Source organism: Galeopterus variegatus, unplaced genomic scaffold (genome assembly GCF_000696425.1).
Source record: "Galeopterus variegatus unplaced genomic scaffold, G_variegatus-3.0.2 Scaffold374, whole genome shotgun sequence".
Taxonomy (NCBI): Eukaryota; Metazoa; Chordata; class Mammalia; order Dermoptera; family Cynocephalidae; genus Galeopterus; species Galeopterus variegatus.
Window position 1 is genome coordinate 519,256 of NW_007726485.1, and position 26,527 is coordinate 545,782.

At 38.0% G+C, this 26,527-nt stretch overlaps 1 protein-coding gene and 1 long non-coding RNA gene across 2 annotated transcripts in view; one reads left to right on the plus strand and one right to left on the minus strand.

The window, feature by feature from the left end:
- MFN1 (mitofusin 1) overlaps positions 1-12,954 on the minus strand; it is a gene marked incomplete at its 5' end in the record, with an annotated part of 41,219 nt that extends 28,265 nt beyond the window's left edge. The window contains 5 exons of the mRNA XM_008568115.1: positions 2,118-2,225; positions 3,868-3,976; positions 5,217-5,341; positions 8,309-8,471; positions 12,806-12,954. Coding sequence (XP_008566337.1) covers positions 2,118-2,225; positions 3,868-3,976; positions 5,217-5,341; positions 8,309-8,471; positions 12,806-12,954 — 654 coding nt within the window. The remainder of the gene's footprint in view (positions 1-2,117; positions 2,226-3,867; positions 3,977-5,216; positions 5,342-8,308; positions 8,472-12,805) is intronic.
- Positions 12,955-16,315: 3,361 nt separating this feature from the next.
- Positions 16,316-26,527, plus strand: part of LOC103586782 — a 19,988-nt gene continuing 9,776 nt past the window's right edge. The window contains exon 1 of the long non-coding RNA XR_550178.1: positions 16,316-16,504. This is a non-coding gene — a long non-coding RNA (uncharacterized LOC103586782). The remainder of the gene's footprint in view (positions 16,505-26,527) is intronic.

Here is a 26,527-nt window from a genome sequence, read left to right on the forward strand (position 1 = left end):
GTGGCTCACTCAGGAGAGTGTGGTGCTGATAACACCAAGGCCACGGGTTCGGATTCTATATAGGGATGGCCCGTGCCCTCACTGGCTGATCATGGTGCTGACAACACCAAACCAAGGGTTAAGATCCCCTTACCGGTCATTTTTATATAGGATTTAAAAAAAAAAAAAAAAAGTGCTACAATAAATTAGCTATTTTTATTTTGAAATCGGAACATAAATGGTATATTTTTCTTTTTAAAAACAGTGGGAATTAAGGTTGGGGAGAATGCATTAACTATGAATTAAAATTGCAATGTTAGGTTTAAGATTAGTCACCTATTAAAGTGAGGGTTAAGGGTTAGAAGTTAGAGTTTAGTACTAGCCTTTAACACTGTGCCTATAATAAGAGATCTCTATGTTAATAATTAAGAAAATTAAGCTAAATAGGAAAGCTGAACCATTTGGGAAGAACAATTTATGAGTGGTATTTCCTAATTCTCTTATGATTAAGTGAGACCCCAATTTGAAAGAGTATAATTACAAAACAACAGTTAATAATAGGGGACTGGCTGGTTAGCTCATTTGGGAGGATGTAGTACTGAAAACCCCAAGGTGAAGGGTCCAGATCCACACATAGGCACCAAAACAAAACAAAAAAAATCAAAAACAAAACAGAACAAAAAATAATAGGATATAAAACTTTATACACAGCCAGCTGCCCCTCATGTCCCCCCAAAACAACAACAACAAAAACTTTGTAATACAGTATTTATAAAATTCCAATGGGGGAAGAAGAATGAAAGCAAATAACCTAACATGTGAGAAGTGAAGGGATAGTATAATGTTTTAAAAATCTTTTTTCTAAATTTTCTACAGTAAAACTCATACTACTACAAAAATCAGAAAAAGTACTATCATTCAAATAAATATTATTTGTAGACCAAATCCCAGATACTCTATTCTTTTTAAGAAGTTTCTACAACCATCAGTGTTGACTAAAAAAAAAGTGTTGGCAAAGAAGTAAATCTCCTGGAACTCTCAATCTACTGGTGGGAGTATAAATAGGTATAAGCACTTTAGAGAACTCTTGGACTGAATTCTACCCCTAGAGATATATATACCCATGGTTTACTGGCCACTGCACTATTGACATTTTGGGCCAGCTAAATCTTTGTTTGAGGTGCTGTGCTGTGTTACACGATATGTAACAGCATCTGTAGCTTCTACCACTAAATGCCAGTAGCACACTACCTCAGTTGTGACAACCAAAAATATCTCCAGACATTGCCAAATATCCCCTGGGGATCAATACCGCCCAACCCCCTACATATATACACCTGGTATATACCCCCCACATTAGCTTAGTTGATTAGAGCATGATGCTGCTAATACTAAGGTCCAGGGGGGTTAGTACATGTCCTGGCTAGCTGCCAAAACAGAACAGAATAAGAATATTCACAACAGCATTATTCATAATAGATAAATATAGGAAATTTACCCAAATGCCTATCACTAGTAGAATGAATAAATCAATTGTAGTATATTCATAGGATGGAATACAATACAGCAACGAGAACACACAACTATACACAACAACATGGACACATATGATCATGCTAAGTGAAAGAATCCAGACACAAAAGCAGATTCTGTATGACTCCATCACATAAAATTGAATAAGAAAAATTAACCTATGGTATTAGAAATCGTAAGTGGTTATCCTTGGGAGGGAGGACAGAGCCTGGAAGGGAGTATGAGGGGCATTCTGGGTGTTGGGAATGTTCTGCTTTTTAATATGGATCCTGAGATGGGTTTGTTAAATTTGTAAAATTCACTGAGCTAGACACTTATGATTTTGCACTTTTCTGTTATGTATGTTATAGTTCAATAAAAAAGTTAAAATAAAATGAAACAAAGTTTCAAGTTCTGAAATTATATAGTACTTTTATAACACAATTTTCCCTCAGAGTAGCTTAATACTTAGTCTCTATCACATACCCACTTCAGGTTTTCTATGATTATATATTTTTGCAAGTAAGAGAATAGCTGCTTATGATGTTCTATTCTACAAGGTATATTGTTTTCTCAGATGACAACATACATGACTATATTTCAAAACTTAGAAGAAAATAACTTACATCTTCCATATATTCTGGCTCTGATGCAGAGGCATCCCAACGATTATTCAAAATGAAAATGTTAGGCTTAGAAAGACGCTCATTCACCTTATGAAAAAAATGTTTTTCCTGAAAAACATCAAAAGCCCCACAGTATGTTAACTTTTAAAAGATATTTTATATTTATAATTAAAACCTTATTTTAATTTAAAAGTTTGAAACACTTAGACAATAGTGATCACCCATTGATAAAAAATCCCATAGCATTCTATGAGCATTAAACTTTCTAAAGATGAGAAAATTAACATATAAGAAGACAAAAGTGAATATTTTCATGCTTCTGCCATGAGTCTTTTTAAAAATTCAATATAACAAATACTTATCAGTCTCTACTATGTGCAGGACATAAAAGGAACTGCAGGATATAATCATTCATGTTCTTGAAAAGCCACCTCAAATCTTTTTTAAGAGTTAGGTTAAGTAAATTAAGAATAATATAAGACACTTGTACAACTCATCATAATAAACAACAGAGAAAGGTATATGCCATAAATACTCTAAATAAATGCTATGACTATTCAAAGGAAAGAGATACTACACCTAGCTAATATTAGGAAAACCATAAAGAAGGAAGTGGTGATAAAGATGGGGTTGAAAGTACTGGTAACAGGGCATTTTGAAAGATAAAAAGATGGGAGATGGACAAACTGTGGGCAAAGAATAGCATAAGCAAAGGCACTAAAATCAGAATATATATCAGAAGTTTGCTTATCCAATATCCAAACAATGGAAGTATTCTGATATGGATTTTAAACTTTTATCCATTTTTTAAAATATCACCAAGTTATAAAAACCTGTCACTGCTGTCATAGCAGCCCGTTTATATAATATAGACAGGGCCAACCAAACACTAATAACAGAATGACAAAACAGATGTTGTTGGAACACCTGGGTTATAATGGTGCTCAGTCATTTATATGTGTTTGATGAATAATTTTTTTAAATCATGATTTAGTTTTGCATATTGAATATCTAAACTCTGAAACTTTTATTCGGGAAGAGTCTGACTCTAGATATTCTGGATAAATAATGCTCTAAGTGTGACAGCAGCTTAGAGTGTTTATCAGGTAAGCTGGAACCTAGAGTGTATGTGGGTAAAGCTGGAAAAGGATGACAAAACTGAAACTATGAAAAGCCTTGCCTGATAGATGGCAGGGGGTAGAGCAGGAGTGGTTTATGCCTTACTCAAGAGACTTAAGTAAATGTCCTACCAACTTTGGCATCCATTCCCCCTGAGACACAAATTACCAGAATGAATGTTGATATCATGTTTAACTCAAAAAGACTGACCAGGGCCGGCCCGGTGGCGCACTGGAGAGTGCGCCGCTTGGGAGCGCGGTAGCGCTCCCGCCGAGGTTTCGGATCCCATGTGGAGACCGGTTCCCGCTCACTGGCTGAGCGTGGAGCGGGCGCAACACTGAGGGTTGCGATCCCGTTACCAGTCAGGAAAAAAGACAAAAAGGGAAAAAAAAAAAAAAACAACTGACCAGAAGCTAGAGCCATCAAGCTCTAGATTGCTGTAGAAACCAAGGAACACTGTAGAAGACCAGAAACAGCCTTTTTGGTCTTATGGAAACACAAACCCCGTCATTCACCCCTAATTTTATAGATTCTTTCTAATACATGATTTGGATTCCCTCACTTTTCAGAATTAAAATGGATACCATTTCATTTCCTACAACCCAAACACAATAATATGATTAAATCCTACCGTGTTCATTAGTGTCGATTCAGAGTTAGCAACCAAAACGAAGACATCAGCATCTAAGCAAAACTTATCAATCCAGCTATCCAGTTCTGTAGTGACATCTGTGCCTGGACTAATGAGAGTGAAATAAAAATTGTATTATATAATATTTTTTTATAAAGAAAATTTGGGTTATAGAAAGAAGTTTTTTTTTTTTTAACTTTTATTTATCATTTGAAGTATAAAGGACAGGATTTCTACCAGTCATCTGCATAAAGCCTAGGAGATATTAACCCAAGGATTTTTGAGAAAACAAGTAACATGGTCAGTATTTCAATCTTTCTAATCTTTATGCTTTGGAAGGCTGAAAGAGAAATACTGAAAAATATAACAAACTAGGCTGATAATTAAAAATGAGGATGCAAGCATCTATGTCCAGTATAGCTCAGAGAAAATTTAAGTACTTATAAGCACAAATAAAAAATAAAATACGCTCTAGTAGATATAATTTAATATATCACCTATACTATAAAACTTGCAGTGAAAGATTTTCCAACTGCATATGTTGACTGGTTGGTTCATGGATATAGTCTGGCCATGAAATAAAAGCAAAATTAGCTAATACTGTATTTAAATCAAATATTTTGATTTCACAAACATCTTCTCTCTCATCTGAGCTATTATTATTGATTACTTGAAACATTCTTCCAATTAAAAGGAAAGCCCATCATCAAAAACAAAATTACATAGAACACTGAAATTTTAACTTAAGAAAAAAAACAAAAGAGCACACCAGAATTTTAAAAATAATTTAAATGCCTCTTTTGGCTAATGATATTGCTCAACAGTATTTATAATCATTTTATTAAGAACTAATGTAGTAGAAAGATTTTCAAACACATAATAAATGCAGATTAAAAGTGTTGAAAAAATCCCCAAAGCATTCTATTAATTCTTGAACAACAAAAAGCTATATGAACTGTCCAACAAAGTTATTCTGGGAAACTGTCTCAAGAACAACTCACTGCTGGTTAAGTAAAATATCTATTTAAAGCTATCTATCTAGATACCTAGAGTTAGACAGTATATAAGTCCCAACCACTTATCCAAACTACAAAATTAGTCAAAAGAAACCAAAAAAGTGGCTATCCTTAAAATTTTTTGTTATAGAATTAGACTGATAAATTGGCACTTTTATAGAATTATTAGCAAACAAAAACCCAAACCTTCTCTGTACTTTAATAATCTAGCAAATGAGAACAAAGCAGCAATTGGATGTTTTAACTGTTTATGTACCATATGCCAAAGTAAGTAGTATTATTCTATTAAATAAACTTCCACCAAGAGAAAACACAATTTGTACATAATTTTACCTGTCTACTAAAACCAGGTCATCTCTCAAGAGGGCACACTTTGCCTTTGGCCAAAACACATGTACAAGACAGCCAGCTTTCAAGTTTTTGTCCATATGAAGGGCATGAGCCAGCTGATTAACTGTCTACAGCAGAAGGGAAAGAAAAAAAACAACAACTCTATTTGTAATAAAATTCAATAAAAATAAAAAATACTATGATTTGGTACATTTATTTTTGCAAAACACGTGTACAAAAGGTACAGCTTTGTTGGTTAGAGCACAGTGTCAAGGGTTTGGATCCCCATACCAGCCAGTTGCAAAAAAAAAAAAAAAGGTAGAATTTTGAATAGTTTGAAATAAAACCATCTGAACAATCTTGAGAATTCTGATTTTTTAAAATTACCAAGTAGAAAAAAAGGGCTCTCTTGAAACAGTTTATTCATATCATCCTGCAAAAATAATCAGGGTTGGGGCCGGCCCGGCGGCGCACTGGATAGTGCGCCACTTGGGAAGCGCGGCGGCGCTCCCGCCCGAGGGTTCGGATCCCACATACAGACCGGTTCCCGCTCACTGGCTGAGCGAGGCGCGGGAGCAACACCGAGGGTTGCGATCCCGTTGCCGGTCCCGGTCCGGTACGGGGGCGACACTGAGGGTTGTGATCCGTTGCTAGACACGGAAAAAGACAAAAAAAAAAAAATAATAATCAGGGTTGGCAACATTCTAAATGCTCAGCAAATGGAACTCTAGCAATGGAATCCTATACAACTCCTGAAATTGATACTGGTTTTATGAAGTATTTGAGTTTTACAGTCTCTGCCCTTTTTGCCTATTTTTATTTTTTGACTCTTCTGAAATGAATGTGTATTGCTTAGTAATAAGGGGGAAATGTCACTGTTAGAAGAAATGTCATTATTAAAATAGGTTTAAATATGCTTAAAAACCACCTAAGAATATGGCAGAGGCAATATAAGAGAAGGTTTAAAACATACTTGTCTTTTTTTTTTTGGCACCCGGCTGGTTACAGGGATCAAAACCTGGACCTTGGTGTTATCACTGGGCTATCTGGCCAGCCCTGTACTTGTCATTTAATAAAGGACTTTTCTCAGCAAGTAGTTACTCACACAAACCTGCTTGAAACCAATGATTGTGCCTTTTCCTTCCACTTAAATTCAGTAAAATATTTCTATTTCTCCAAATGACTTCTGACATACATTTATTTATCAAACTAATTTGTTAATTTAATATATTTCATGTATGTGTTAAACATATAATAAATACAGAGGGTTTAAGACAAAATTAAATACATCAAGGAAAGAATGTCAACACACATACCTCTAAAGGGAAACATCTATTTTCTTTTTTTTTTTTAAAGATGACCGGTAAGGGGATCTCAACCCTTGGCTTGGTGTTGTCAGCACCACGCTCAGCCAGTGAGCAAACCGGCCATCCCTACATAGGATCCGAACCCGTGGCCTTGGTGTTATCAGCACCGCACTCTACCGAGTGAGCCACGGCCCGGCCTGGAAACATCTATTTTCAAATGGGCACAGCAGTCCTGACTGGGGCTGAAGTCAATTTCCACAGTGACAATGTTAGGTTGTTTTTTTTTTTTTTTTTTTTTTTTGCTTGCTTTCATAAACTTTTTGATAGATTTGTAAACTTACACTAAAATCTTGGTGCCTCACCTATAAAATTAAGACAATAAAAGCACCTATCTGACAGACCTGTGGTGAAGTCTGAGTTATTACAAATGTGTTTAGAATACTGCCTGGTACATAGCAAGTGCTCAATGAAGTATTAGCTATTATTGTTGTGTTTCTTTTCCTGAGTAAACTACTATAACGCAAGACTCAAAGTTTATTTATACCACAAAGCAGGCCACCATTTGAGGAAAACAAATGAATTTTGGATTAAGGGAGGGAAGGAAAAGGGCATGAAGGAAGAAGCCTGGAAGCAGAGAGCACAGATCAGGAAAAACAAGAGATGATTTCTTTAAAATATCACAGCACATTTTCCTCTGAGACTCTAAAACCACAAGTAGTTTGAATTCTGATTTGGTAAAAATCTTAATTACAAAATAACAGCGATTCCTTTTTTGTATGGGTTAGAAGTTTGCAAAGTATTTTCATAAACATCATCTCATATTTTTCCTCATAACCAATATTAAGGGTATGCTCCTTCTAAAGAGATAAACTCAGATTGAGTTACCTGATCTAGGTCAAACAGCAAACTCACAGAACAAGAACTAGACTCGACTTCATCTAAAATTTAGCAAAAATTAAAATGGCATGAATCTTTGTGTTTGTGGGAGGATGTTTAAACTTAAGAGAAAGTGATCATAATCAGCAACAGTGCCTTTCCTAACTGCTTTCATTCCAGAGTCGATATTCTGCGTACTAATTTTTCTTTTTATTCTTTTTTTGGCCGAAGAAGTCCACTGGTACTAAATTAAGAAATTTATGAAAGGTATGGAATTGCCATTAGCTCTTACCTGATAAAGCTATAACATTTATTGATGAATATGCTTACGAAATATATTGTAGGTGGAATATTTTCTAAAAACACAGACATGTATCAAAAACACATTCCAGAGTTCAACTATTAAAGCAAAGTTGTTTTTTTTTTTTTTTTTAAAGATGACCGGTAAGGGGATCTTAACTCTTGACTTGGTGTTGTCAGCACCACCCTCTCCCAAGTGAGTTAACCGGCCATCCCTATATTGGATCCGAACCTGTGGCCTTGGTGTTATCAGAACCTCACTCTCCCAAGTGAGCCACGGGCCGGCCCTAAGCAAAGTTTTTAAACAGACAAATGTTGAGATTAAACAGCAACACACTTCAATACTGTTTCTCACACTGGAAGTATTAAAAAAAATCTTAACCCTAATTTATTTTTATTTTAAGTTAAGGACAGGTTTTATTCTTCAACTAATTTAGCTCTGATGCAAAATATTTTTGGAGAATTTGAAATATTAGTAATGGCTTTTAAAGTTATCAACAGAAATATTAACAGTTCTTCCATATCCAGCAATGCAAACATCTCATTAGAATTTTTTTAAAACAAACAAGTACAGTGTTTCAAGTACATTATGTTGCTAAAGGTTAAATATACCTTCACACTCTTTTTTTCATCTGATCCTTCTGTCATAAGATAGGCTTTATCTCCATCAGTTCCTTCAACACTGAGGAAGCAATTCGTTGTATGGCCAATCCCACTAGGTAGAACTTTATCCCACAACATTGCATTGATAACAGAGCTCTTCCCACTGCTTGTCCTGAAGAATATACAAAATCATGAAAAACAAAGCATAACAGTAAAAAATTTATTCCTTCACTGGCTCTAAGACCAACTTTTTAAGAATTCAAATCTTATTAAAATTTCATCAGATTGCATCTTTTATCAAAAAGTTGATAACTTACATAAATATTAGGAATGTGCATTTCAGAAAAAAATAAAATATAGAGAAACAAACCCCATATTTCCCATAAAGCTATCCTTGACTTTTTCAACCTTTCTTGCTTCTTGTGGCCATCTGAAATCACAGGTTAAAATTGTGTGACATTCCTCCCATCCCAAGATGGGGTCAAATGTCCCATCTCTTTAAATCTTGGCTGGTTTGTAACCGCTTCAACTAATACACTTCAGAAGTGACACTGGCTGACTCCAAGGCTAGGTCGTAAAAGGTAACACAGCTTCTGTCTTGTTCACTGGAACACATGCTCTTGGAGCCTTGTCATGTAAGAAGCCCAATTACTGAGTCTGCCAAGCTGAGAGGAATTTTGCTGCACTGCAAAGTCAAACTAAACAGAGAGTTTTGAATAGGTACTCTAGTTGGCAGTCTTAGGCTTCCCAGCCCAGGTACAAGACATGTCAGTGAAAGTTTCAGATAATTCCAACCCTCAGTTACTGAGCCACCCCCAACCTTCATGTCTTCTCAATTGAGGCTCCAGATATCATGGAGCAAAGATAAGATATCCCTGCTGTATCTGTCTGAATTCTTTCGTTTTGTTTTGTTTCTTCCTGTCTGAATTCTTGACTCATGGAATCAGTGAGCATAATAAAGTGGTTGTTTTTAAGTTCCTAAACTTTGGGTAATTTGTTATGTAGTCATAGTAATCAGAACACTTCCAATGGCACTGAAACCCAAGGAACACCTCTTACCCATTTTAGAAACTTGCTTTCCAGTCAACCCAAACCCCAGAGGCCACTTGGAGCCTTTTGCTCCACTGCAAAAACAACATCCTATTTTTATGGTATATGCTTCAATCTTTCCCTGCAAGAGTCATATTTTTCTTATATTCTGGATATCATTCCCAACTCCCTTCCCAGTGATCCATCTCACCTTCATTACCTCAACATTGGCTTCTATTACCATTATACAACATCCTGCAAGGACACCTATGACTTCCCTTAAAATTAGTCCTTCCAAACACTGCATGAAGCCTTTCTACATGATCTTCAAGAGTAGTTTGGGTCCCCCAACCTCATATCAGAATCATCTGGAGAGTTCATTAATGATGCACATTCCTCAGGTGCTCTTTGAATCTAGAGAATCAGACTCTGTGGGGGTGCTCCCAGGGTCATTCTTAAGCATACTAAAATTTGAGACACCCTTCTCAAAACATTAAAAAAACAACAAAAATTCTATTGTGGAAAAACTTTTTCTCCTTTACTCTCATACTCAACACAGAACCCTTCTGTGACCAGATTATGGGATTTCCCCCCACATGCCATGCAATTCTCCAGCAGAAACCAACTTGGTGTCCTATAATGGATTTCTGACACTGGAGATAGTGTCAGATCCTACAGATTAGGGGCTCAGTCCCACAAGACTGTCCCTCACTTCAGACAACAATCACAAGTCTCAGGTTGTGACCTGCACTGTTGACCCATTAGATATAAATCAGGGTTCCCACAGCATCCCTCCTTGGGTTCAATAATTTGCTAAGATGGCTCACAGAACTCAGCGAAACACTTTCCTTTTGTTTACTGGTTTATTAGAAAGAATATTATAAAGGACAAAGATGAACAGCTAGATGAAGAGATGCTGGAGCATCCATGCCCTCGCCGGGAATGTCACCCTCCCAGGACCTGGAAGCTCATCAATGTTAAATTTTTATAAAGCTTAATCTCCAGCTCCCCAACCCCTTTCCTGGAGGTTAGTGGGTGGGGGGAAAGTTCCAACCGTCTAATACTCTAATTAATTGGTCTTTCTGGTGAATGGCCCCATCCAGAGGCTACTTAGGGACGTCACCCTAAGTCACCTCATTAGCATACACTCAGCAGTGATCAAAAGAATGCAGAACTCCTTATCATGACTTATAGGGTCCTTCACAATCAGACTCCTACTTACCTCTCTACCCTCTTCTTTTGCCACTGTTCTCTAATGCCCTAAATTCAACTACTTTTAGTTATCCACACTCACTATGGTTTTCCTCTCCCTTTCCATTTGTGGCTCTCTGCAAGGAAGGGGCTTTTGGACCTTTTTCGCATCCAAAGCTGATACCTATTCTCTTTTCAAGTAGGACAGCTGAGCCATCACCTCTACAGGAGGCCTTTTCCTTCATACTCCTACTCCATCCTAATCTAATGCGGAGCCTCTTTTATGAAGTTATCTCATACCAGACTCTGTCTAAGGCCTGAGAGTAGGGTCAAGTGGGAGTAGCAGACAATAAAAACATAAACAAAATGGAGCTTTATGAAAAGTTCTGAAGGACATAAACAGTGCTCTCATACCAGACTCTGTCTAAGGCCTGAGAGTAGGGTCAAGTGGGAGTAGCGGACAATAAAAACATAAACAAAATGGAGCTTTATGAAAAGTTCTGAAGGACATAAACAGTGCTAATAGAGAATAACTGAAAATAATTATAACAGAGAATAATTGAGAAGAACACTTTGGATAGAATGATCAGGGAAGGCTTCTGAGGTAGTAACATTTAGGATGAGATTTGGAGAGTGAGAAGGAGTCAGACATATATAAAACAAAGCAAGGAGAATTCTAGGCATAGGAAATTGGAAGTGCAAAAGCCCTAGGATAGAAAATAGCTTAGAAAGGCTATGAAGTTAATTTAATGAATAAATGCCTCTATTGTACTGTTAATAAAAATTATAGGAGGCCATTGTTTTGGACTGCTTCTGAGCTAGGCCCCAATGTACCAGACTATAAACCAAAATGGAGTCACCCCTGCTAAAGTTCTAAGTCACCAAACCCAAACTAAGTTGTTGTCTGACCTTCCTGATCTCTGTTCTCTGTCTAATCTCTCCTGAAAAATCAGAAGAAATAACAGCAAATTTCCCAAACAGGCCAGTTTAAATCTTCAACAGGCATGACAATAACATTCCCTCTATTTAATCCTTACACAAAAGTAACCAGTTTTTTATATTTTTCTGTCTCCCTGTCTCTGCCTTACAAGGAAAGTAACTTTGAAATAACCAATATGCTTTTCGTTCTTTGTTTTTGCTTTCTTCACCCCTTTTTCTGTCTATAAAGTCAATCTTTTTTGCTCAGCTCATTGGAACATTTATTCTATTTTATGGAATGAAGTATTGCCTGATTCTAAAATCACAATAAAGCCAATTGAGATCTTCAAACTAAGTTTGTTGTAATTTCATCCTTTGATAGTATCTAGCACATGATATTTGAGTAACCAAGTATGTGGATAGTTACTTGTCTATGCATCCCTAGTGCCTAACAGAGTGTGATGCACAGGTAGTTAACAAATGATTGTCAAATGAATGTGAAGTGGCAGAGATCATTCACATTCCTGACAAGTTACACTGACATATGGTGCTTCATACACTCTCTTTGGGAATCATGGACTTGACAATCTTTCTAGAAAACATACCTGGTAATTAATGTAAACTTAAACCATAAGCATAATTTGTGACTTACTCTTTTATCTATATTTCCATTCTTATAACTGGCTAAAAGCCAATTTTTTAGAGATGAGAATCCTTAAAAGGTTAAAAAAAAAAATAGGACTGACCTTCATAAAGCTTCATCTCGTACAAGGAGCTAGCTAACTTGAACAAATTCTTTTACATGCTAATACCTTTAACAACACAGGTTGTAACTGTCATGTGGCAGTGGGGAAAGGAAGGAATATAACTTGCTGAAACATCAGACATAAAAATGGGGATATGACCAACAAAAGCTAATTTCTGGAAACTATACTGCTATGGACTGAATGTCCCCCCAAAACTTAACCCCCACTGTGACAGTGTTAAGAGGATGGGAAATCCTGTTATGGTAACTGAAAGGTGGGGCCTTGAAGAGGTGATTAGACTGTGAGGCCCAGACCCATATAAATGGATTAATCCATTGATTATCAAATGGTTGTCATGGTCATGGTTCTGAGGGATTTAAAAGGAGGAAGGAGGATTTAGCTCTCTCTCAGCTCCACCATCCTCCATGTGAGACTCTGCAGCATTGTCTAGAGTCACTATCGACAAGGCCCTCACCAGGCATGTTCCCTGGACTTTGGGCTTCCCAGCCTCCAGAACTGTAAACGATAAATAGTTTCTTTATAAATTACCCAGTTTCAGGTATTTCTGTGATAAGCAACAGAAACAGACTAATATACTAACCTTAAAATAATAAAGGATTACCTGCCAAAAAATGCCACTTTCATGTGTCTCCGAGATAGCACCTCACCAATGATGGAAAGCTTATTTTTATACCCCTGTATTTCTACCAGATCATCTTCAGTGGCTATTCGATCAAGTTCTGGATTGTTACATGTTGCTGCAAAATTGAAATGGTATTAGAAAAAGTGATATAAATGAATATTGAGTTAATTACATAATGGAATACCTAGATTGCATATATTCTGGCTTTGTTCTCTATTAACATGCCATTTGAAAAATAAAAATGCCCACAGAATCTGAGTATTTGGTAAAAAGTACATGCCCCATCGCAGTGGCTCATGAGAATCCTGCCCAAAAGAATTTCAAATATACTAAAAATTGCAAAGGCCTACTCAATATTATTCACATAGGTCTCAAAAATATAAACTACCTACATTTGGTAAAAAGTACATGCCCCATCGCAGTGGCTCATGAGAATCCTGCCCAAAAGAATTTCAAATATATTAAAAATTGCAAAGGCCTACTCAATATTATTCACATAGGTCTCAAAAATATAAACTACCTACCTGAGACAAAAATACATTTCTAAAGAGAGAAACTAGAACCTAATACCCACTTATTATTGCTCCATCCTGAATGGATCTTCAGATCTTGAGTTGAGACGGAGGATCCATATGCTAAGAGAGTGAAGTTTGAATGGGAACCCCTCAGAAATTAAAATATGGTTCAAGATCTCCAAGCTAGAAAAGACCTTGCCACTTTTCCACTTCTTGTCTGCTTCCCACGGGGTTGGAGTGAAAACACATTTAACATGAAAAGGCAGAGAAAAGAGAATTACAGATTGTATCCCATTCCTGTCAGGTTGAGGGTATCTTCCCACCCTAGCCCTAACCTCTCCTCCTCCATGGATGGAGGTAGCTGGAAAAGCCTGGGTTTGTTTATTTATTTATTTATTTATTTATTTATTTATTTATTTATTTATTTATTTATTTGCAACGGATTGCAACCCTCAGTGTTGCCCCCGTTTTATTTATTTATTTATTTATTTATTTTTGTCTTTTTTCCGTGTCCGGCAACGGATTGCAACCCTCAGTGTTGCCCCCGTTTTATTTATTTATTTATTTATTTATTTATTTATTTATTTTTGTCTTTTTTCCGTGTCCGGCAACGGACTGCAACCCTCAGTGTTGCCCCCGTACCGGACCGGGGACCGGCAACGGGACTGCAAGCCTCGGCGTTGCTCCCGCGCCTCGCTCCGCCTCGCTCAGCCAGTGAGCGGGAGCCAGTCTGCATGTGGGATCCGAACCCTCGGATGGGAGCGCCGCCGCGCTTCCCAAGCGGCGCACTATCCAGTGCCCTAACCTCTCCTCCTCCATGGATGGAGGTAGCTGGAAAAGCCTGGGTTTAAAAAGTAGAAAAACCTAGAGCCAGCCCATGGCTCACTTAGGAGAGTGTGGTGCTGATAACAACAAGGCCACGGGTTCGGATCCCTATATAGGGATGGCCGGTTGGCTCACTTGGAAGAGCGTGGTGCTGACAACGCCAAGTCAAGGGTTAAGATCCCCTTACTAGTCATCTTTTTTTAAAAAAAAAAAAGTAGAAAAACCTTTCTGTTGTGTTTATATTTCAGGAATAGGAGAAAACCTGACCTTTATATTCTTATCACCTCTTTTTGACAGTAAAGACTTGAAGATTCATTTGGCTATCTGAATGGTCCTAATTAGAGATAAACACTGTTCATGTAATTAACTTTAAGCTTTTTATCTCATCATACTTTTCTAGAGCATTAATAAAATATGTCCAATTTAGTTAATAAAAAAACTGGCTTAAGTATCATTACACTAACTTTTGCTTGTCATTCTATTCTTGCTCTTCTAACTCGCCAATGGAATAAACTGCCAAAATATTCTTAGGTAATTGTTTTTTGGGGAGAAGTGTTTTGGTCAAACAATTAAAGACTCCTTTTGAATGATATTTCACTAAAATAAGTGATATCTACTGGTCAAAATCTTGGTTGCAATTTCTACTTTATTTCCCCTTGGCGAAGACGAAACTAATTGTGGCTAAGCTGTGACTACACGTGACTCAAGCACATCAGAGAACTGGGTTAGTGAGAGGAAGCCAAGTTCATAAAAACAAGTTACTAAACTTCTCAACCTTGTGCTCTAGGTGGGCAGAGGTGGATATGAAGAGCGAGGAAATAAAATTCCAAGATCACAATGCAATACTGACATTTAGGAAGTAGTTTTCGTTATAACAAACAAGAAGGCAAGGCTTAAAGGAGGTATTAGTGCTTCCAACCAAAGCAGCAAAAACTTCACGGAATATGTTTTTAAAAAACTTTCCCTGGCGGCTTGTCATGAAAAAGACACCGAAGACAACCGATCACACCCCAGTCTACTCCTGGTGCGTGCGTAGCAAGAGCAGAGTGAGGGCAGAGACCCGTCCGGCCGGTGTGAACACCTACCTTGGGGAAAGGCCTTCCACGCCGGCGCGGGAGTCGCGCCCGCAGGACTCAGGGTCAGGCCCCGCCGCTGCCCCTCCCGCGCCGGCCCCAGCCCCGACCCACCACAGCCCTCCTCCCCCACCCGGGATCCGGCCCCGTGGGCTCCGCGGGCCCGACCTGGCCGCTGTCCACACTCGCCACCCTGTTCGCTCAATCCTTCTCCGCAGAACCGTGGCGGAGGCGCCTCGTCACAGAGCACTCCGCGCACTACTCCTCGCCCCTGTCCCTGGCAGCGCGAAGGTCACCCCGAGCGTCGCAAACGGGCCGGAGTTCGAGGCGGCAGGCACTCACACTATCCCGGCTACGACTTGTCACCCGTCAACCACAGCTCAGCCACAGCCCCCAGACTGCCTCATCCTCCCGAGAGAGGCTGGACGCGGAGAAGAGGCGGGAGGAAAGGTAAAGGGCGGTCACTTCCGGTCTTTTACTCTCCCCTATTCTGTTTGGCTCCGTGGCCGGAAGTGCATCTGTGCCGGGCGCCATTTTTTTTAAGGGCAGAAGGCAAGGCTGTTGTGGGCAGTGACTGTTCCATCCTCCGATTTCTCCTTCCTCTGCTTTAAAGTTTACAAAGCTCTGTTCAGTCTAGGCACAGCTAGCAGCTGCTGTGTCAGTGACGGAGAACTAAAAGGAGGTGGGCAGTGGTGGGGCTGGCCGTGCCAGACGAGAGGGATTCGTGTTTGCTAGGCCAGCAGCAACGAAGGAAGACCTTTGGACTTCACTACTCCCTGTCGTGTGATTGGCTTCCTGGGCTTGGAGTACAGGTGTGTGTGTGTTGAATTAGAGGTGAGACTTAAGAACTTGGTTTGTCCTTGACTAGTGCTGCTTAAACTTTGTGCTTAGGAATTACCTGGGGCCGACCCTGTGGCTCACTCGGGAGAGTGTGGTGCTGATAACACCAAGGCCGAGGGTTCGGATCCCACACAGGGATGGCGGGTTAGCTCACTGGGTGAGCATGGTGCTGACAACACCAAGTCAGATTAAGCCCCTTACCGGTCATCTTTTTTTTTTTTTTTTTTTTAAATTACCTGGGGATCTTGTTAAACTGCAGATTCCGATTCATTGGGTCAGTAGTGAAGACTGAGAGTTTACATTTCTCACATCCCTGGAGAGCTGCTGCTGGTCTATACAGGGCTCATCAGAATGTCCTGGGGATTTTTTCCGGAGCTGGCAAGTGAGATGCTTTTGCAAGTGAGGCCACTTCATCTGAGTTTCAGGTAGTTGAATAACATCGGAATACTGATAATACCTACATTATGGATTGATGTGAAAATTAAATGAGTGGGCTGTGGGCATATAGTAGGAGCTGAATAAATAAATATTGTTCTTCTGTGGGGGCAGATGAATATTAATAAGCAAGTGCAATAAATTAGATCATTTTCAGACAGTGCTTACTACTCTGAAGGAAAAGTAAAAGAAACATGGCAATGGGATAAACTACCTGAATAAACTGAGCCACTTAGGTTGGTCCTTTCTGAGGAGATATTTCATGACTTTTCCCCAGAAAGCCAGTCCTGGGAATATCTGGAGGAAGAGTGCCCAAAATAGTGGGAACAGGAAATCCCAAGGCCCATAGGAAGGACGGTGGTATGGTCCATGAAAAGAAAGAAGGTCAATGTGGCCTGGGTGTGGGGGTAGAGGGGGAAGGAGAATGGGGGAAATACATTTAGAGAGGTAGGCAGCAATAGAATCATATGGCTAAGATCAAAAGGTTGAATTTTATTCTAAGTGCAATGGCAAACTGTTGGGAAGTTTTAAGCCCAGAGAGTAATGTGATCTGATTTACATTTTAAAAGGTCATTTTGGTTGCTCTGTGGGTACTGGATTATAGATAAATTCCACACGATGTTTCATAAAGAGCCTGCTCCACTAGTTGGAATTAGAGGCATTCAATAAAATATGGCTTTTATTAGTAGTAACATACTAAAGCCCTAGGAGTAATTGTGAAATTAGCTGGAATCATTCAGCTTCACAGTATTTTACAGTTTTTATCCCTTCTCTTACCCCCCCCCCACACACCATAAACACACACACACATGGTATGCTAATAATTTCTGCTAGAGATCTTTAGAATTGTACTTCTATCAAAATTCGTTTTCCAGTAAGCATCTGAAACTATTCACATTACTGTGCAAATGACCAAGGGCAGTCTCATGCTTTGCTGCAGGAGTGTTTTTGTATCAGTCAGGATACAGAGGGTAAGAGATTTATTGCAAGGAATTGGTTTATGTGAGCATAGGGGCTGATTAAGCAAGTCCAAAATATGGAGGTCAGGCCATCAGTAAGCCCAGGATGGCGTCAGGATACAGAGGGTAAGAGATTTATTGCAAGGAATTGGTTTATGTGAACATAGGGGCTGATTAAGCAAGTCCAAAATATGGAGGTCAGGCCATCAGTAAGCCCAGGATGGAAACTTGGGCGAAATTTCTTCTTAGGGAAACCTCAGTTCTGCTCTTAAGAGCTTTCAACTGATTGGATCAGGCCCACCCAGATTACCCAGGATAATTTTTACAAAAGTCAACTGATTGTAGATATTAATCACAAGTACTTTCCCAACTATACCTAGATTAATGTTTGATTAAATAACTGGGTACTATAGCCTACCCAAGTTGACATCTAAAATTGACCATCGAGTTATAGGCTATTTGGCAAAATGTTTCAAAATCTGTAATGTGAGTAATGTGAAAGTCTTCTGATCCAGCAATCCTTGGAAAATACAATAGTTCCCTTTAACCACATTTTCACTTTTCATGATTTCAATTACCCATTGTCAACCGAGGTCCTGAAAATATTAAATGGAAAATTCCAGAAATAAAGTCATGAGTTTTAAATCTCTCACCATCCCACTTTGTCCCACCTGGGATGTGAATCATCACTTTGTCCAACATCTCCACGCTGTATACACCACCTACACATTAGTCACTTAATAGCTGTCTGTGGGGCCGGCCCGGTGGCGCACTGGATAGTGCGCCGCTTGGGAAGCGTGGCGGCGCTCCCGCCCGAGGGTTCGGATCCCACATACAGACCGGTTCCTGCTCACTGGCTGAGCGAGGCGCGGGAGCAGCGCCGAGGGTTGCAATCCCGTTGCCGGTCCCTGGTTCCGGTGCGGTCCCGTTGCCGGTCCCTGGTTCCGGTGCGGTCCCGTTGCCGGTCCCTGGTTCCGGTGCGGTCCCGTTGCCGGTCCCTGGTTCCGGTGCGGTCCCGTTGCCGGTCCCTGGTTCCGGTGCGGTCCCGTTGCCGGTCCCTGGTTCCGGTGCGGGGGCAACACTGAGGGTTGCGATCCGTTGCCGGACACGGAAAAAGACAAAAAAAAAAAAAAAAATAGCTGTCTGTGTTATCAGATCACTGTGGACAGATCTCAGTGTTTATGTTCAAGTAACCCTTATTTTACTTAATAATGGCCCTGAAGTGCATGAACAGTGATGGTGGCAATTTGGGTATGCCAAAGAGAAGCCATAAACTGCTTCCTTTAAGTGAAAAGGTGGAAGTTCTCAATTTAATAGGGAAAGAAAAAAATCTTATGCTGAAGTTGCTAAGATCCATGGTAAGAATAAATCTGCTATCCATGAAATTGTGAACAGTATATTGTTATAATTGTTCTATTTACTTATTAGTTATTGTTAATCTCTTACTACACCTAATTTATAAATTAAACTTTGCCATAGGTATATATGTATGTATAGGAAAAACCATAGTCTATATGGGGTTCAGTACTATCTGTGGTTTCAGGCATCCAATAGAGGCCTTGAAACATATCCCTCTAGGTTAAGGGAGGACTACTATAATTAATGACATGGTTAGAGACATAGCTTATAAATATGTAATCAAATATTATAAATATGTACAAATAATACAAATAAATATATAATAATCAAAATATTTATTACCATGAAAAATTGGAAATAATCCAAGACTAGGAACAAGAAAAGGAATGGCTGCAATGTCTACTGCTTGTTGTAATAGTGAAAATACTGACAAATTCTGTGATAAGACAAAGAAAAAAGAGCTATTAAGGACTTGCAGACTGGAAGTAAAGAGACAAATATGTCACTTATGGCAGATTATATAATTATTTACATTAAAAACTGAAGACAATTATTAGAACTAATAAGAACTCAATGAGATTTCTGGATATTTAAAAAATCTGAAGCCTTCCTACGTACCAGTAATACCCAATTAGAAAATAATATAACATATCAAAGCAACTAAAACTGTAAAAAAAACTAGTAACTGGCCTAGCAAAAACTGCATACAACATTTATGGGAAACACAAAAAAGAACATTAAAAAGAGAACTGAGTAAGTGGAGAAATGTACAATATTTATAAAAGAAAGATTTAACATGATAAGGATGTCAGCTGTCTCTATAGTGATCTATAATTTTAATGAGGTTCTTATAAAATACCAATAAGACTTGGGATGGAATAGAAATAATTCTAAACTTACATGGAAGAAAAACTTCACCAATTACTTAAACAATTCTCTAAAAGGACAGAGAGAATGAATTCACACTACCTGATATTAAGACATATTGCAAAGCCATAATATTTAAAGCATGCTGTTACTATTAAAGTATACAGTACTGATGGATAACTGGTGATATCAGCAAGATGGCAGACTAGATAATCCCCACCATTACTCCCCCCACAAGAGATCAACCAACAAAATTAAAACATAAAACTGCTATTCCATTGGAACTGCTGTTCCAAAACCATTGGAACTTGGGGGGAGAGGAGGAGAGACTCACTGAGTCCTCAAAGGCATGAAAGGCCATGGTGAATGGGAGGAGGGATCACTCCAGTCAGTCCCAGCCCCAGCCATTCCACTGGCCAGAGTGGCACAGTGCATGGAGCAGTTACCTGGAGACTGCAAAGCTGGCACAGGGATTTTTTTTGTGAAGCTACTTGGAGCTTGCAGGGAAGAAGGGTGTCGTGACCATTGTTAAGAAAAATTGAGGGCTCCATCCTATCTCCCAGGCCAGCATAATTACTTGCAAAGTTCTCTTGCACCTGCATAAGAGGGAGGTCTGCACTGGATGGGAGGAAGGATTTCTTCAGAGAGCCCCATCCCCAACCTTCAGGACCAGTATTTCACTCCACGCTGAGAAGGCCACTGAACCTGCTGTCTCAGAGTGAGGGGAGAGAATAAGAGGTGGGTGTATGGATTGCCCAGGTCTCTGTGTCTTTGTGGGGGACTTGTGCAGGGTTTGCCCAAGGAGAAAAATTGGAGTGCAGGGGGTGGGGGACTGATCCACCACGAGTGCATCAGGATGCATTGTTGGCAGCTAATCTGCCTCTTAATCTGCACAGGCACTACACAGTGGAGACCAGTCAGTATGACAGAACTACAGGGAGCACAGTTTGCAGAAAAAAACTCATCCCCAGGCTGGACACAGCCCAGTTGTTTTTATGGAGCCCCCATATGACCCAGAAGTGACTAAAAAGCTGAATTAATATCCAGTCCACATAAAAAAATTTCCCCAGACTGAGAAACAATGGCAAGGCAGCAATTTAGCTCAGGCACAGCATTCAAGTTCCAGTCACCACAGTAAGTTTCCCACAATCCTGAAATCAATGGCAGGATAGCAAACTAGTTCCAGTACAGTGTTTAAGTGGTGGTGGTTGATATTAATCTACCACAGAACAGAAAAAAACACAGACCAGAGTCAAAGTTCTGATATTGAGCAGTAAAGATCTAACACCACCAAAGAACATCAACAAAATCTGGAAGAGGTAGCTGTCTTCTCAAATGCACAGGCATCAATATAAAGATACAAATATTTAGAAATAACAGAGAAAAATGATACAACCAAAAGCAACCAATAAGTTACCAGAAGAAAAGCCAATTTATAAAATGCCTGACAGAGAATTCAGAGTAATCCTCTTAAAGATGTTCAGGGAGTCACAAGAAAATACAGATAGAAAATTAAATAATATCTGGAAAGCAATCCAGGAGCAGAATGACAAACTTGACAAAGGAATAGAATCAATTAAAAAAAAAATCTAGAAATAAAGAAAATGTTAACTGAAAAATTCAGTAGAAAGCTCCAAGAGCATACATGACCAAACAAAGGAAAGAGTCAGTGAACTCAAAGACAGAACATACAAAATTAACCAATCAGAGGAGCAAAAACAAAAAAAGAATAAGAAAAAATGAAACAGAATTGCAGTAATTATGGGACACCTTCAAGTGAAATAATCTCTGCATAATTAGCATATTTGAAGGAGAGGAAAAAGAGACTTAGAGAGAATATTTAAGGAAATTATGGCTGAAAATTTCTCAAGTATAGAAAAAGCATTCAGGTACAGGAAGCTCAGAGGTCACCAATCAAATTCAATCCAAAGAGGAACACCACAAGGCAAATCATAATCAAGAGATCAATAAACCAAACACACAAAAAAAATACTGAAAGCAGCAAGAGGAAAAAAATATATAATATTAAACAGAACCCCAGTAAGACTTTCAGTGAATTTCTCAGTAGAAATCCTGCAGGCCAGGAGAGAGTGGGATAACATATTCAGAGTGGTGAGGGAAGAAGACTGTCAACCAAGAATTCTATATCCAGCAAAACGAACCTTAAAATATGAAGGAGAAATAAAGTCTTTCCCAGAAAAATAAAAGCTGAGAGAATTCGTTAACATTAGACCTACCTTACAAGAAATTAGATTTCTTCAGTCTGAAAGATGATGCTAAAGTGTAACAAGAAAACATTTGAAGGTACATAACTCACTAGTAAAGTAAGTACACAGGCAAACTCAGAATACTCCAGTGTTGTAAGGGTGGTGAATAAACCACTTATATCCTTAGTATCAAGACTAAAGGAAAAACCTAATAATATAATAATTACAACAATTGTATAATAGACACCTTAACACAACAGTTAAAAGTTGGGGGGGGGTGACAAAGTATAGAGTTGGCTTTGGTTTCTTTTTCTTAGTGATCGAAGTTATTAGTTCAAAATAATCTGTTTAACTGTAACACATTTTTTGTAAGCTTCATGGTATCCATAACACAAAAACCTATAATAGACATACTAAAAATAATTAGTGAGAAATCAAAGTATACTACTAGACAAAATCACTTAATCACAAAGGCTGATAGTAAGGCCAGGAAAAATAAAGGATCTACAAAACAACCAGAAAAAAAGTAACAAAATGGCAGTAATAAGTCCCTATATATCAATAATAACTCTAATTGTAATGAATTTTATCCCCCGAATAAAAGACACACAGTGGCTGAATGGGTTATAAAACAAGAACCAAAGTTATGCTGCTTATAGGAAACCCACTTCATCTATAAAGACACATGTTGACTGAAAGTGAAGGGATGGAAAAAGATATTTCATGCAAGTAAAAACCAAAAAGAGCAGGAGTAACTATACTTACATAAAATAAAATAGAATTTAAGTCAAGGAAAATAAAAAAAGATAAGGATATGATATGATATGATATGATAAAGGGATCAATGAAAGGGGGATCAATGATAAAGGGATCAATTGAACAAAAGGATATAACAATTCTGAATATATGTGCAACCAATTATGGAGCACCCAGTTATATAAAGCAGTTAATACTGGACCTAATGGGAGAAAAAGACTCCAACACAATAATTGAGGACTTTAATACCCCACTTTCAGGAAGCACAGATCATCCTGACAGAAAATTAACCAAGAAACATCCAAGTTAGTCTCCACTCTAGACAGAGTGGACCTAATATTTCATCCAACAACTATAGAATACACATTCCTAGGGCTGGCCCGTGGCTCACTCAGGAGAGTGCAGTGCTGATAACACCAAGGCCACAGGTTCAGATCCCTATATAGGGATGGCCGGTTAACTCATTGGGTGAGCGTGGTGCTGACAACACCAAGTCAAGGGTTAAGATCCCCGTACCAGTCATCTTTTCTAAAAAAAAAAAAAAAAAAAAAAAAAAGAATACACGTTCTTCTCAGCAGCACATGGAACATTTTTCTAGAATAGAAAATATGTTAGGTCACAAAACAAGTCTCAACCAATTTTATAAAACTGAAATCATATCAGCTCTCTTGACTGACCATAATGAAATAAAACTAGAAATCAGTAACAGAAGGGACACTGGAAACTACAGAAATACATCAAAATTAGACAACATGCTCCTAAACAACAAATAGGTCAAAGAAGAAATTAAAAAGGAAATTTAAAAATTCACGGAGAAAAGTGAAAGTGAAAGCACAACATACCAGAACCTGTGGTATATAGCAAACATAGTTTTAAGAGAGAAGTTTATAGGACTGGCTCATTAGCTCACTTGGCAGAGTGTGGTACTGATAATACCATGGTCAAGGGTTCAGATCCCAGTACTAGCCAGCTGCAAAAAAAAAAAAAAAAAGGAAGTTTATAGCAAATGTCTACAAGAAAAAAGACTTGAAATAAACAATCTAACATTATACATCAAGGAGTTAGAAAAACAAGAATAAACCAAATGCAAAATTATTAGGACAAAACCAACAAAAATAATAGCAGAAATAAATGAATTAGAGATTTAAAAAATACAAAAGGTCAATAAAACAAAGAGTTGGTTTTTCAGATAAAACTTCAGCTAGACTAACAAAGAAAAAAGAGAGGACAAATAAAGTCATAAATGAAAAAGGAGACTTACAACTGATAGCACAGAAATACAAGAGATCTATTACGAACAATCGTAACGCTAACAATCTGGAAAATCTAGAAGATATGGACAAATTCATAGGCACATACAACTTACCAAGGACGAGTCATGAAGAATTAGAAAACCTAAACAGACCAATAACAAATAATGAAATTGAGGTGGTAATAAAAAGTCTCCCAACAAAGAAAACACCAGAGCCAGATGGTTTCAGTGTCAAATTCTACCAAATATTTAAAGAAGAGCTAATACTAATCCTTCTCAAACTCTTCCAGATAATTGAAGAGCAGAGAATACCTCCCAACTCATTCTATGAGGCCAGCATTTACCTCATACCAAACTCAGAAAAGGACACAGCAAAAAAAGAAAACTACAGACCAATATCCCTAATGAACATAGATGTGAAAATCCTCAACAAAATACTACTGAACCAAATCCAACAAAATACTAGTGAACCAAATCCAACAAAATGTTAAAAAGATCATTCACCATGATCAAGTGAATTCATTCCAGGGATGCAAGGATGATCAACATACACAAAGCAATAAATGTTATACATCACATCAATAGAATGAAGGAAAAAAATATTATTTCAATAGATGCAGGAAAAAGCATCTGATAAAATCTAACACTCCTTCATTATAAAAAACACTCAACAAATGAGGTACAGAAGGAATGCACCTCAACACAAGAAAGGTCATATTCAGCAAACCCACAATTAATATCATACAGAATGGACAAAAGTTGAAGGCTTTTCCTCTAAGACATGGAACAAGTTAGGGATGCCTACTCTCCCTGCTCCTATTCAACATAGTTATGGAAGTTCTAGGCAGAGCAATAAGGCAAGAGAAAGCAATACAGGACATCCAAATTAGAAAGGAGGAAGTGAAACTATCCCTATTTGCAGATGATATGATCACGTACATAGAAAATGCTAAAGACTCCACCAAAAATTACTAGTACTACTAAATGAATTCAGAAAGTGGTAGGATACAAAATCAACATGCAAAAATCAATAACATTCCTATAAGCCAATAACAAGATATTTGAAGAAGAAATCAAGAAAGTAATCCCATTCATAATAGCTCCCCCCCCCAAAAAAAAAGAAAGAAAGAAAGAAAAAAAAAGAAAAAAGAAATACCTAGGAGTAAATTTAGCCAAAGAGGTGAAGGAAATTGAAGAGAACACAAAGAAGTAGAAAGATACTGCCGTTCATGTGGTAGAAGAATTAATATCATCAGAATGTCCATATTACTCAAAGCAATCTACAGATTCAATACAATGCCTATCAAAATATCAATGATATTCTTCACAGAAATAGAATAAAGTCTTACAATTTGTATGGAACCGCAAAACGCCCTGCATAGTCAAAGCAATCTTGAGCAAAAAGAACAAAGCAGGAGGCATCACACTACCTGACTTCAAAATATACTATAAAGCTATAGTAACCAAAACAGCATGGTACTGTCATAAAACCAAATAGACCAATGGAACAGAATAGAGAGCCCAGAAATAAATCCACACAGTTATAGCCAACTGATTTTTGACAGAGGTGCCAAGAATATACACTGGGGAAAGGACAGCCTCTCCAACAAATGGTGTTGGAAAAACTGGACATGCCCATGCAGATAATTGAAACTAGACCCCTCTCTCTCATCATACACCTAAATCAACACAAAATGGATCAAAGACCTAAATTTAAGATCCCAAACTATGAAACTATTAGAAGAAAACATAGAGGAAACACTACATGAAATTGGAGTGAGCAGCACTTTTTTTGAACAAGTCTACACAGGTGAGGAAGAGTTGTAAAGATGAGGGTAATCAGCCATAGAATACAGTTTGAGGAATATGTTTTATTTTAATTAATTAATTAATTAATTTTATTTTTTAAAGATGATCGGTAAAGCGATCTTAACCCTTGACTTGGTGTTGTCAGCACCACGCTCTCCCAAGTGAGCCACGGGCCAGCCCTGAGGAATATGTTTTAGAAACAGATGAATAATGCCATGAAGAGGTAACTGTAAATAAAATGAACAGGGTAGGCAGGAAGAGTGGGAATTCTGTATTCTCAACTTTCAGCCAACCAAAATTCAGAACAGCATAGTGAATGGCCTTAAAAAATTTTTAAAAATAAAATAAATTACCCACCGGAAATTACATCTGATGAACATGATTACAGTTTCTGATCTCAGCTCTACTCTGCAGACCAAAGGTAAAAATATTAGTTATTTCAACTGCAATATTTTTTAGTAGTGAACACTATCTGGATAAGACATTAAAAACTAGAAAAAATTTAGTTTTCATTCGAAATGAAACTTTTCATTACATTTTTTTTCATGGTACAATTCATTCAACTCAATATTTTTACCAAGGAAAAGAAAAGATCCTCCAGGTCAGATTCATTTGCCTATTTAAAAACAAACCACAGCTTTCTTTTGGGTGATTTTTGGCAAAAAATTAAAAACAACTAAAAAAAAAAACTAAAAAATTCTAACAAAAATTCCTTTAAAAACACTCTCTAAATAATTACCTTCAAAGTATGAAATAAAATTAGTAGTTAATATGATCTTCCTATTTAGAAATGTGAGAAAATTC